At 41.5% G+C, this 14,583-nt stretch overlaps 1 protein-coding gene across 2 annotated transcripts in view; it reads right to left on the bottom strand.

The window, feature by feature from the left end:
- The window catches only part of NLRP2 (NLR family pyrin domain containing 2), a 49,824-nt gene that overhangs the window by 16,452 nt on the left and 18,789 nt on the right, over window positions 1–14,583 (bottom strand). For both annotated transcript variants that reach the window (XM_084770701.1, XM_084770702.1), the window contains exons 4-5: window positions 9,462–9,524; window positions 692–2,543 (exon numbers count right to left, since the gene is read on the bottom strand). In XM_084770701.1, the coding sequence (XP_084626827.1) occupies window positions 692–2,543; window positions 9,462–9,524 (1,915 nt within the window). The remainder of the gene's footprint in view (window positions 1–691; window positions 2,544–9,461; window positions 9,525–14,583) is intronic.

The raw sequence follows: 14,583 nt of genomic DNA, 5'->3' as shown, positions 1-14,583 counted from the left end.
GTCTTGTGGAAAAGTGGGGGCAAAAGATAGAAGGACCTGGAGGTGACAGGAGCTGCCCAAGAAGAACAACAGAGCAAACTAACAAGAGCCCAGAGCGGCTTGCAAAGGCTTAAGTACCAATCAAGGACCATGTGTGGACTGGTCCCACGCCACATACAGAGATGTAGCAGATGGCCAGCTCTGGCTCCATGTCTGTCTCCAAGTAAGGGGAGCAGGGATTGTCTCTACCATGGACTCTGTTGTCTGCTTTTTGATCACTTCCCACCTGTCAGGGCTAGTGAGGCTAGAAAAAAAGGATGCATTCAGTCCTGATACAACTTGAGGAGCTAGGGTGAGTTGGGAGAGGGGGGGAATTCCCTTCTCTGAGGAACAGAGGAGGGGTGATGGGGAAAGAGGGAGGGAGGGTGGGACCAGGGGCACAGGAGGGAGGATGCTACAATTGGGATAATTAATTATTAAGTTTAATCAATTAAATAAATTAATTACAAAAGATGTTTCACTCTCAGGCTGGCATTCTTAATCACATCATTACTTCACTTTTTTTTTAAGTAGGAAGGATGTTAATCAGGTACAAAATGTCCTACCCTGAGCTACAGAGAACAAGAAACTTCAACCTCTTACTGAAAATACAACGGGATGAGATGGAGGACGCAAGCACCATTAAGAAGCCTGAAAGGAAAAGAGTTTTTACCTTTGATCTTGATCTGTCGGCTCTGACACAGCATCATTCTCTGGAAAGACCCCCTTTTCTATTTGCAGGGACATTGTCTGCAAGTTTTTGGAATTCTTGAGGCAGAATGAAGCGTGTATGAGGTCTGTGTTGGTTTTCAAATGGAAGGAGATTTCCTCAAAGGTGGCCATGGCTTCCTTCACAAGCTCCTCCTCCTGAGACTCATAGAGACAGGACAACATCTCTTGTAGATCCATCAGTAATAGGAAAGGTTTATTTTCCCCTGACTCACACTCCAGGAATTTCCTCTTGACCTCAGTTGATATTTGGCAGCCAAAAATGGTCTTCAACTCTTGAATTCGTGTCTTATTCAAGAGGCCAAATACAAACAGCAGCACTCCAGACAGATTGGGGTTTTTCAGTCTTGCTTCTCTAGAAAGCATTTTCTGCATACTATATTTAGAGGCACTCTTGCCCTCCTGTTCAAGTTCCTGAACAAATGTTATAGCAGCTAATAGCTGCTGGATACCGAGGCAGATGAAGGAGAGACATTTTTCACTGGAAGAGTTTTTAGGGAGGATGTACTTGGATATTATGGGATGCAATTTATTCAGGTCCAATTTTAATTTCAGGAAGTCTTCCTCAAAGACCACAGACAGCTTCTCCAACAGACTGTCAGCAGCCAGCATACATATTTCCTTGAACAAGATTTGCAGTTCAGTGTTGAGATGGTCTTCATAGATTTCTGGTGAGAAGATTCTATAGAGGAAGTTCAGGAACATGGAGGTTTGACTCTGGCATATAAGAGCAAGGTCTTCCCCTTTCTTTATCCCTAGCTCCAGGCAAAGGCAGACTATCCCACATTCAGCAGGAAGTGAGGCCATTTGGAAGAGAGCAGCACTGCCTCTCACTGCATTGAAAGCTCGCAGTGCCTTTTCCGCATCTTCCTCCTCCTCTGTCTCTGCCTCCTCTGCCTCCCCTGTCTCTGTCTCCATCTCCTCCTCCTCCTCCGACTCAGTCTTCTTCTCTTCCTTCCCCGTCTCCATCTCCTCCTCCTTCCCCGTCTCCATCTTCTTCTCCTTCTCCTCTGTCTCCTTCTTCTCCTTCTCCATCTCTGTCTTGTCCCCTGTCTCCTTCTTCTTCTCTTCCTCCTCCCCTTCCTCATCCTCATCCTCCTCTTCCTCTACCTTATTTCCATCTGCATCTTTACCCTTCACTCTGGCAAAGTACTTCTGAAAGTACTCCCACTTTTCCTTCTCCAAGAAGCCTTTAGTCTCTATAAGCAGGGGCTGATCTATCATGAGGTGGATTTGCTGTAAAGCCTCTGTCCGTGTGGTCACCAGCAGTGTGGCACGAGGTAGCGTCTTCCTTTTCAGCAAACTGCTCAGTAAGACAGCTGCAGGCTGCACCGTGTTCCAGTCACTACAGATGTCACTGATCAGAGCTCCTGCTGGGACGGCCAGCTCATCAAAACCGTCCACCACAAACAAGAATTTCTTTGCGAAGACTAGGGCCTGCATCACAAGATCCCTCCAGGGCTCAACGTACAAGGATAAGAGGTGTGCAAAAGTGCAAGAGTTATTATTATTAAGTTCCCTGCAGCTGATATAGAAAGCACATGGGAACGTCTGGGCCTGCTTGCTCTCTGACCATTCTAACATTAGCCTTTTTGCCATTGTAGTTTTTCCAGATCCTGGAGGGCCATGAAGCACTATTGTATGAGCAAATGGCGTCTCTGCCTTAGGGTTACACAACGCCATGAGTGTCCTGTAGCTCTCAGTAGCCACGTAGATTTCTTCATTGCTTATAGGCCAAAAGTTATTCTTCCATTTGTCTATGTATTTAGTCTTCCAAATCTTTTTCTGCTTATGTTCTTTACCATCAATGATAGCGGGCAGGGGATAGACAGGACAGTTAGCTGGTTATTGTAAGAAATTACCTCGTGAAATTAGAAAAGGAAAATGAAGAACATAGTTTTTAAAGACCAACTTCAACACATGTTTATTTTTTGATGCAAATATACTTTAAAAAGAGTCCAATTTGAAATAACTAAGTTTAACTTTAATTACACATATATAAGTGTATGTGGGTATGTACTTGTGAGTGCAGTGCTCATAGATGCCAGGAGAAGGCATTAGTTCACCAGAGCTAGAGTTAAAGGTGGTTGAGTATGGCCTGAAATGGGTGCTGGGACCCAAACTAAGGTCTTTTGCAAGAACAGCGTGCATTTCTTACTGCTGAACCATATCCCCAGCCCCTATATATTTTAGCTTAAGGAAATAAAGATTAGGGGGCATTGCTTTCTACTATGGGAAAGTAACCTCTTTGTTTAGAATGGTTCGAATTTCTTCTTGTCTATTAATATTCTCATACAGAGCCTGGGGGAGATTGGTCAAGTGTCTGCCACACTAGCATAAAGAGGAGAATTCAGTCTCTAGAACTTACATAAGAGCCAAGCTCAGTGGTGTATATCTGTCACCTTAGTGCTGTAGGAGTGGGGTGGGCAGAGACAACTGTATCCCTTTTGGCTTGAGAGGAAGACAGCCTAGCCAGTCAGTGAGCTCCAGAAGATTCAGTGGGAGACCTTATCTCAAAAGATAAGGTAGAGAATGATAGGACACCTAATGTCAATTTCTGGCTTCCACATGTAGACACATGTGTGAAATCAGATGTTCACAGCCATGCATATATACCACACAACCCAAAAATTTTCATGTATGGGTGGATCCACATAAGTACATTGAGGATATTTGTCTAGGTTCTTATTTCATTTTTATTAATTCTTTGTTGTTCAAGACAATTTCTTTTTTTATTTTTAATCACACCTAGTTTTTTTTTACACCTAGCTTTCTTACTTCCAAGATTGTCTTAGTTCTTCTTATGTTTGTGAGGTCTCCCTCCCTGCATTTCTATAACTGCAGATTCTGCACATGTTGTAAGCTTGGAAGTATAATGGGTAGGCCATAGAGAGGAATAAAAATACACAGCTATATTACTAGATCTAATTTCTGGAGAGCCATTTGTAAGAAACATTTGCCATATCTAAACTCAGTGAAACCTGAGCATGGTGTTGTATGGTAATAATTTTTATCATTTGGGAGTTTGAGACAGAAAGATTGTAAGGATCCAGGTCATAGAAAGTTCCTAGCCAACTTGGGCTACACAAACATTGTTTAAAGATATTATAGGAAACCTCAACGCATATGCTTAAATGAAAATTCCAGTGCTCAAAATGTGTGTTTCACGTTATTGTCCAGGGGAGGCTCCAGAGCCTTCCAAAACACAAGTTTATTGTCACCACTCTTGGCTTATGATCAGAACTAGACACACTAGATACACAAACGTCTAAGACAGAAAGAAATCAAACTGACACTGATCTGGAAGCTCACTCTCTTCTTGGAGTTTTCATAGTGTTGGAGAATGGTATGATGTAAGTGATAGGGGAGAATCTCCATCAGTGGTCTCACTCAACTGAAGATCTTGCCTGCTAAAAAATTTCTCTGTCAGGGCAGTGTCATTGGTACAAAAATGTCAAGCCTTGTTAGGAGGCAAACCAAATGATTTCTTATTGGAAATTTAAAATTATTTTTAATTATGTGTATATGGGTGTATCTGAGTGTGGTCACATCCAGGTGCCCACATAAGCCAGAGGCATCAGATCTTCTGGAACCGGAGTTATTAAATGGTTGTGAGCCAGAGAGATGTAGGTGCTGAGAACTGAACTCAGAACCACTGGAAGAGCAGCAAGTGCTCTTAATAACCAGGCCATCTCTCCAGTCCTGATTTATGATTGATTTGATACCTTCTCCCCAGGAAGAAATTAAAATCTGGTTTGTTCTGTAAACCTGGTCAAAGGCTTGGGAGGACAGAGACCCTTCTGAGGAAGCTACTGTTATTATTTGGCTAAATGGACACAGTGTTCTTGACAAGTTGTTTTCTAAACACCTAAAATTGATGCTTACAGTCTAGCAATGCCAGTTTTGGTCTGAGAAGCTTTAAAAAAAGTGATTAGTTGTTACTATAGCAACTTGTAACTGCTCCAATTGCCAAGAATAAGAATATATTGAACAATCTGCACCTTTAGTACCTCCTTCAAGACACAGGGAACATTGAAGAAGAGGAGGAAAAAATATAGGAATCAAAGGAAAGTTAGGGTATTCTGAGGATGCCATAGCTATTACATTCTTGAACTCTAGCAGCACTGAAATGACCTGCACAGAACCTAGCTGAGACCAGACCTATGAACATTCATCCTGGAGCAAGAAATCTTCACAGAGCATCTTCTCTGAGGATACATAGTCAGGGAGTGGCTGACAAGGCTGAAAACCTTTGTGAGAATCTATAAATGCAGGGGATGGTACAGATACTTTTCAGTGTTGTAGAAGATACAATAGAAGAGTTTGATACAACCATTAAATAAAATGTTAAATCTGAAAAATTCCTGACACAAAACATCAAAGAAATCAAGGACACCATGAAAAGATGAAATCCAAAGATTATAGGAATTAAGACTCATGGTTTAATGATTCAACAAAATCATAGAAGCAAATTTCTCCAATTTAAAGAAATAGATGCATACAAAACATACAAAAGGCTGCCAGACCACCAAATAGAACAGAAAAGAAAAAACTCCCTCTACTTAATAATCAAAACACAAAATATACAGAACAAAGAAAAAACATTAAAAGCAGCAAGAGAAAATGGCCAAGTAACATATAATGGCAAACTTATCAGAATCACACCAGACTTTTTAGCAGAGACCATAATAGCTAGAAGGACCTGGGCAGAGGTCTTGAAAATCCCAAAAGACCACAGATTCCAGTCCAGACTACTATATCCAGCAAAACTTTCAACAACTCTAGATGGAGAAAACAAGATATTTCATGACAAAAAATTAAAACAATACCTATCTACAAATCCAGCCCTACAGAAGTTATTAGAAGGAAAACTCCAAGCCAAAGTGGCTAACTACAACCAAGATAATATAGGAAATAGATACCTCCACTTTAGCAAAACAAAAACCAGACAAACATGCAAATACAGTACCAAACCCAACATCAAAATCAAGGGACCTAACAGTTCCTGGTCATTAGTCTCTCTCAACACAAATGGTCTCAACTCTCCCACATAAAGACACATACTAACAGAATGGTTGCATAAGCATCACCCAACATTCTGTTGCATTGAAGAAACATATATCATCCACAGTGATAGATACTACCTCAGAGTAAAAGGCTGGAAAAAGTTATTCCAAGCAAACGGACACAAGAAGCAAGCTGGTGTAGGTATTCGAATAGCTAATAAAATAGACCTTCAACCAAAATTAATCAAAAGAGATTAGAAAGGACACTTCATACACAAAGGAAAATTCAATCAAGATAACATCACAATTCTGAACATATATGTCCCCAGTACAAGGCACCCACATTTGTAAAAGAAACATTAATAAAGCTTAAACCACACATAGATCCCCAGACATTAATAGTGGGAAACTTCAACACCCCACTTTCACCAAAGGATAGGTTAACAAAAAAGAAGCTAAACCAAGAAATAATGACACTAACTGATGTCCCGAATCAAATGGATCTAGTAGATATCTACAGAACTTTTCACCCAAACACAAAAGATTATACCCTTTTCTCAGCACCTCATGGAACTTCTTCCAAAACTGACCATATTGTAGGTAACAAAGCAAGCCTCAACAGATACAAGAAGATTGAAAGAATACCTTGTATCCAATCAGATCACCATGGTCTAAAGCTGGACTTCAACAGCAACAGAAATAACAAAAAGCCTACACGCACATGGAAACTAAACAACTCTCTGATTAATGACAACTGGGTCAGGGAAGAAATAAAGAAATTAAGGATCTCCTGAAATTCAATGAAATTGAATTTATTTATTGAAATTCACATATAAGTGGATATTAGCCCAACATAGATCTCTTCTGAGAGACTCCACCCAGCAGGGGATCAGGAAAGATGCTGGAACTCACAGCTGGACTCTGGGTGGAGCACCTAGAATCCTATGGGAGAGATGGGGGATGGAAGGGCCAGGCGGAGTGAGGAGCTCCACAGCATCAAGATCCGTGGATGTCTACCCAGGGGGGCCTGCACAAACTGATGTACCAAGCAAGAACAATGCATGCAGAAAACCAAGACCTTCTGATCAGATATAGCCAATGGACAGGGGTATCAGGGACTGCCTCTGACACGAACTCTAGTGCCTGCAATTTAATCACTTCCCCTGGCGGTTAGGCCCTGCAGGCACACAGAGTAAGGGGATGCAGACTATCCTGATGAGACCTGATAGGCTGTTGTCAGTTGGTTGGGGAGGAAGGCACTTCTGTCAGAGTACTAGAGGAGGGAAATAGGGCAGAACATGGAGGGAGGGTGGGAATGGGAGGATAGGAGCCAGAGGATAGGATTGAGAGGATAACAATCGTGATTTAATGTAAATAAATTATGAAAAAAAAACATTAAAAAGAGAAAATTTATCCACATGATCATCTCACTAGACACTGAAAAAGCCTCCAACAATATCCAACACCACTTCATAATAAAAGTCTTGGGACAGATCGGGGATACAAGGGACATAAGTAAACATAATAAAAAACAATTTACAGGTTAGTATCTTTCCAAATGAAAAGATGACAGAGACAGTTTTCTACCTGAATAGTCATCCAAAACTCTTTATAACGTTGGAGGATGTTCTTCAGCCTTCTGGCCCAATATATCTGACAACAAACCTATAGCCAACATCAAATTAAATGAAGACACATTCAAAGAAATTACATTAAAATCAGTAGCAAAACAAGACTGTCTACTTCTTACCTACTTACTCAATATAATACTTGAAGTCTGAGCTAGAGCAATAAGACAGCTTAAATAGATCATGGGGATACAAATAGGAAAAGAAGAAGCCAAAGTATAGTTACTTGCATATGATATGGTAGTATACATAAGCAAACCCTAAAATTTTTACCAGGGAACTTCTAGAGCTCATAATCACTGCCACTGAAGTTGCTGAATACAAGATTAACAAAAATATCAGCAGCCTTCTTATACAAATGACAAAGAGACTGAGAAAGAAACCAGGGAAGCAGCACCGTTTATAACAGTCACAACCAATATAAAACTTATTGGGGGTAACCCTAACTAAGCAAATGAATGGCTTTTTATGACAAAACTAAGTTTTTGAAGAAATAAAGTGAAAGAGATATCAGAAGATGGAACAATCTCCCATGCTCATGGATTAGTAGAATTAGTACAGCAAAAATGTCCATTCTCCTTGGCTGGTGCAACCCCTACCCAGATCTAGACAATGGACAGAATACTCTCCACAGTAGAGTGGAGAGTGGGATATTACTTTCTCACATACTCTGGTGCCTCACCTTTGACCATGTCCCCTGGAGGGGAAGACCTGGTGGCACTCAGAGGAAGGACAGCAGGTTACCAAGAAGAGACTTGATACCCTATGAGCATATAGAGGGGGAGGTAATCCCCCTCAGGAACAGTCATAGGGGAGGGGAATAAGGGGAAAATGGGAGGGAGGGAAGAATGGGAGGATACAAGGGATGGGATAACCATTGAGATGTAACAAGAATAAATTAATAAAGAAAAAAAAGGACTCTTTGTAATGGAGGATACAGAGCCTGAACTGGCCATCTTAGGTAACCAGCGAAGCTCCCATTGGTGTGACCAGAACACCCACACAGCACAGCTGCAACACCTTCAACCTACACCTGTTCTACCAGAAAGATGTGCTGGGGCAATGCTGGCTCAGAGCTTGTGAGAATGGCCAACCAAGAACTGGTCCAATTTGAGGTCCAAGCCAGGCTAAGGAGTCCATGCCTCACAATGCCAGACACAGGAAGCTGAATGGGTCAGAGACTTAGTGTCAAATACACCTGGCCAAAACAAACAAACAAACAAACAAACAAACAAACAAACAAACACAGTCAGTGAAATGATTCCTAATGATATTCTTCTGTATTATTAAATTGGTACCAAGCCCTATTGCCAGAGAGGCTTCCTCAGGCAGCTGATGGGAGCAGATGCAAAGATTCATAGCCAAGCATTAGGCAGAGCTCAGGGAACCACATTGACAAGGAGGAGGGGGAGGAAGGATTTTAGGATCTGGAAGGGTTGAGGATACCAGGAGAACATGGCCCACAGTATCAAGTAAGCATCATTCATAGGGGCTCACAGAGACTGAAGCAGCACTAATGGAGCCTGCATGGGTGTGAACTAGGTCCTCTGCATACATGCTGTGGTTGTTTAGCTTGGTGAGTTTTGGCACTCCTAGCAGTGTGAACGGGGACGTCTCTGACTCTTTTTGACTGCTCTTTGGACCATTTTCCCTCCTGTTCAGTTCCCCAGTCCATCCTTGACATGTGTCTTATCGCATCTTGTTATGTAATGTTCAGTTGATATCCTTCAGTGGCCTGCTCTTTTCTGAAGGCAGGAGAGCTGGGGAGGAACTGGGCAGACGTCTAGGGAAGAGGTGCTGTGGTTGGGTCATATTGTATGAAAGACTAAATACAATATAAAACAAAATAATAATCATTTGATTTTGAACTGGGAAATATATAACAATTAAAAATGTTATGAATAAGAGGGAGAGTTTGAGGTGGGGAGGGACGGGCTGGAATAACGTAGGAACAATGCTCATGTATGAAGCTATCAAAATAAGATGGTAGAAGAAACAGGATAGGAGAGAGGTTGGAGTTTTCGGAAGGCTTGTGGAAGGAGGGCTTTGTTTAGCTTACAGTGAACGTTGTAAAACTAACCTGGTTTTTCAAGTCCTTGTTGTTGTATCTCCTTAAAAACTGGTGGCTCAAAGGATACTTCTTCTGAAAAAAAAAAAAGAGACAACTTTCATTTGTCATTTTATGAGATCCATGATCTGGAGAGAATGGGAATTGGAGACAGCACAAGTTTAGTCAACGAGTACCAGACAGAACTTTATATCCAGATTATGCAATGAGAATGTTAAGGAGACACTGGGCATATTAAATGAAAGTGCATCAGCTTCTGACCTTGTCATTGTGTTTCTGGCAAGGGAATTCCAACGGAGCAAAGGCTGCATTCATACGTTTCTTAGCAAGGGACATTCACTTGGTGAAATCCATCATTAGGTTGTTTTGTGGTATCTTGGACACCACAGACTATTCTCACATGAGTCTCAGAGGTGCAAGCCAATCATATAACATGGCCTCTTGATATAATCAAGAGATGTTAGCGCCATATGAGACGTCAAGGCTGATTCTAATAAAACACAGAGTCAGGCAAGCCTAGGAGACAGGTTAGTACCCTGAGAACCCTACTTACATTTGTAATGCAATGACGCACTTGGCAGGCTAGTTCTCTTCTGTCACGTGAGCATATTGTTTAAATTTACTGTTCTCCATACAATGCACCTTACAACCCCAGAAACCTCTGGCCCCTACCTATATTACCCTATGCAATGTCACATATGAACAAGAAGCTTCCCTATCGTTGTAATGTAATAATCACATTTATAGAGTTTCTATTCAAGTGTATTTCTAGCATATCTGGGTATAAAGAAAGAAAGGCTGATTTAGCTTGAAGTTGTTTTGGGGTCATAAGTAAGAAGGCAAACTGTCTTCTCTTGTAAGCTTTCAGGGAGAATTCCCTATTTGCTATCTTGTGCCTGTGTATAATTGGGCATGCATACATATCACTCTGCGTGCACACACACATCCCTCTCTAAGTAGAATGTACACCAAGTACCGTGGTACTGTACATAACTATATATTCTATACCTTAATTCTACTAGCAGTATGATAGGGGTAATTTTGGCATAAGTAAAATTAATAAATGAGGTACTCTTCATTGCTATGTTAACATATCTCTGACATCATTCCCAGCTGACAGTTACCTGAGACAGCACAGTATGCCAGGAAAATGGACAGTTGGCAATCAAGTCTGAAGCTGAGGCTCTCTAGAATGTGATAAGTGGAAACACTGGTCACATGCAAGTGATAGAGCTGGGGTAACACTGTCATAGAAACTGAATGTAAGTTTTTTTAAAGAGGTTGTGGAGATGAGTTAGTGGGTAAACATTCTTTTTTTTTTTTTAAAGATTTTTTTTTTATTATGTATAGCGTTTTGCCTACATGTACACCTGCCCGCCAGAAGAGGGCACCAGATCTCATTATAGATGGTTGTGAGCCATCACGTGGTTGCTGGGAATTGAACTCAGGACCTTTAGAAGAGCAGCCGGCGCTCATAACACTGAGCCATCTCTCCAGCCCAAGCATTCTTGTTGTGCAAACCTGAAGAACAAAGCTCAAATCCCCAGCACCCATGTAAAAACCTGGGCTTGTTTATGAACAGTTGCAATCCCAGTGTAGGCAGAGACAAGAGGGCTAGTGTGGTTTGCTCGTTCATAGATGCCTAGCTCAGAGTCAGTAATAGATATAGACAGAGTGCCCTCTGTCTTCCTCTGATTTCTATGTGATGGGTGTATGCACATGGAACCACGCATGGGAGTGCTTATCCCTGGAAATACACAAGTAGAATAAAATTAAACAAACGATAAGGGAAAGGAATCAGGCAGAGAAAGGTAGATACTGTATGACCTCAGATGTGAAACCTAAAAGAGCCAGATCGAAACCAAGCATGGGTGGTACATGATGGTAATTACAGAACTTGTGAGGTAGATGTAGGAGGATGCCATGTTTGAAGCCACTCTGGTTTATACAGCAAGACTTCAAGGAAAAACACATACCTATCTCATGATTAAGTTCTTGGGTTCCAGTGTGGGTGGTGATGGATGGTTTAATCTGAATATAACTGTCACAAAAGGTATTTGCTTATCAAACCACTATAGCATTGTGCACCTTGAATAAAACTTAAACTTTCTTTTTTTTTCTTTTTTTGGTTTTTCGAGACAGGGTTTCTCTGTGTAGCCTTGGCTGTCCTAGACTCGCTTTGTAGTCCAGGCTGCCCTCAAACTCACAGCGATTTGCCTGCCTCTGCCTCCCAAGTGCTGGGATTAAAGGCGTGCGCCACCACGCCCAGCATAACTTAAACTTTCTTAACTAAATATTTTGAACAAACCTACAATCTGGTGATGGTTTACTCAGAATTTTTAGTTTTCCATTTACCTTAAGCAGGTACAATTCCTTAAAACCTTGTCAAATTTCAGATCTGATAGACCATCAAGTGATGTCATAAGATCCACTAACATATACCTAGCAATAGTTGGATGGTCTGGGCTTAGGCACACATGGCCATGGGATCATCTGAACTATTTTTCAGGTTACTGCTCCTTTGAGCCAAAGTCATATTTTACAGTACACTGGCAATGTCAAGGAGAGGATACTGGAAAAAGTTGATATCTCAGATCCTTGTGATAGTCAATGTTGTCAACTCAACATGGAGGAGAGAAACCTCCAGGCATATCTGTGAGGATTGTACAGATTATCATTAGTTTATCTGTCATGTCATTTTTTCCCTGGCTGAGTAAGATGGAGAAGATTAAACTGAGCTCTGGCATACATGCATTAATTCATTGCTCTCTTCATGTTCTTTTGATTTTATTTATGCTTATATCTGCATTTGTGAGAGTGTGTGTCACATGTGTTCAGGTACTCCAGGAGCCTAGAAGCAGACGTGGAATTCTTGGGAACTGCCTCATGTGGATGCTGTGGAAACCCAACTGAGGTTCTCTGGAAGAGCAGTCACTCTTAAGCACTGTGTAATTGCCCCACTAGCTGTTGTTTGCTCTTGGCTGTGAGTATAATATGAGCACTTCTCTCAGGTTCCTGACTTTATAATTTTTCTGCAGCAAAGGAAAAAGGCCAAGTCGCATATAATGGCAAGCCTATCAGAATCACACCTGACTTCTCAGCAGAGATCATAAGCCAGAAGGGCCTGGGAAGAGGTCCTGCAAACCTTAAGAGACCACAGATGCCAGTCTAGACTACCATACACAGTGACACTTTCACTAGCCATAGATGGAGAAAATAAGATATTCCATAACAAAAACAAATTCAAACAGTATCTATCCACAAATCCAGCCCTACAGAAGTTGCTAGAAGGAAAACTCCAAAACAAAGTAACTAACTACAACCAGGAAAACACAGGAAATAGATGTAAAAATACTCAGTAAATACTCATAAACAAAATCCAGTAGCATTTTTAACAAATGGTGCTGATCTAACTGGATGTCTACATGTAGAAAACTGCAAGTAGATCCATATTTATCACCATGCACAAAAGTCAAGTCCAAGTGGATTAAAGACCTCAACATAAAACCAGACACACTAAATCTGTTAGAAGAAAAAGTAGGGAAGAGACTTGAATTCATTGGCACAAGAGACAACTTCCTGAGCAGAACTCCAACATCCCAGGCTCTAAGGCCAACAATTAACAAATGGGACCTCATGAGGCGGAAAAGCTTCTGTGAGGGAGAAGACACTGTTAACAGAACAAAGCAACTAGGAAAAGATCTTCACTAGCCCTCCATCTGACAAAGGGCTAATACCCAAAATATATAAAGAGCTGAAGAAATTAAACACCGCCAAACTAAATAACCCAATTAAGAAATGGGATTCGGAGCTAAACAGAGAATTCCCAAAAGAGAATTATCCAAAGGCTGAGAAGCACTGTCATCAGAAATGCAAATCAAAAAGACTCTGAGATTTCATCTTACACCTATCAATGGCTAAAATAAAAAACCTAAGTGACAGCACATGCTGGTGAGGATGTGAAAAAAGGGAAACACCCCTTCGTTGCTGGTTGGAGTGAAAACTTGTATAACCTCTTTGGAAATCAATCTGGCACTTTCTCCGAAAATTGGGAATAGGGCTACCTCAAGACCCAGCTATTCCATTCCTGAAAAGATGCTCCACCACACAAGAAGGACAGTTAATCAGCTATGTTCATAGCAGCCTTATTCATAATAGCCAGAATCTGGAAACAACCTAGATGTCCCTCAGTCGAAGAATGGATAAAGAATCTGTGGTACATTCACACTAAGGAATACTACTCAGCTATTAAAAAACTAGGAAATCTTGAAAATTTCAGACAAATGGATGGAGCTAGAAATGATCATCCTGAGTGAGTTAACTCAGACCCAGGAAGATACACATGGTATATACTCACTTATAATTGGAGACTAACTGAACATGGATGTCCTCTGAAAGTCTTCAGTTAGTAGGTGATTGGGACAGATGCTGGGACTTGTTATTGGGACTCCAGGTGAGAGAGGTATGGGAGAATGGGGAAATGGAAGGACAGAGGGTCCAGGAACCCTACAAGAAGACCATCACGGTTGGTGGATTTGGAACCAGGGGCCTGCACAAACTACTGTACCAACCAAGGACAAGGCATGCAATAAACGTAGACCCCTTATTCAGATCTAGCCAATGGGCAGCCCATTCTCCACAGTTGTGAGAGACTGGGGACTGACTCTTACATGAACTCTTGTGTGTCCTATTTGACCACTTCTCCTAGGTGGGGAGGCCTGGTGGCACTCGGAGGAAGGGTAAGCAAGGTACCAGGATGAGACCTGATAGGCTGTGAGCATATGATAGGGGAGGAGGTCCCCTTCTGTCACAGACCTAGGGAGGGGAAGAGGGTAGAAGAGGGAGGGGGATAGGAAAGACACTAGTGAGGGGATAAAAATTGGATGTAACCTGAATAAATTATTTAAATAAAAAAGGAGAAAAAGAACTTAAGTGGCTATTGAATGACGCTTAGCCATAAATGGAACATAACGCCCACGTCTCCTCTTCCAAGGCCCAAAGGAACACTGCAGAAGAGGATGGAAAGAATGTAAGAGCCTGAGTGGAGAAGAAGAGGGAGGAGGAATTAGAGGAGGGGGAAGTTTAATGGGATGCTGTACTGCAGGCACAATAAGGCTGTTGTACTTTTAAACTC

Source organism: Acomys minous (genome assembly GCF_964271855.1).
Source record: "Acomys minous genome assembly, chromosome: 20".
In the NCBI taxonomy this organism is placed as follows: Eukaryota; Metazoa; Chordata; class Mammalia; order Rodentia; family Muridae; genus Acomys; species Acomys minous.
The sequence above is the reverse complement of the archived record's forward strand: the minus strand, read 5'-3'. Positions and strand labels throughout refer to the sequence as shown.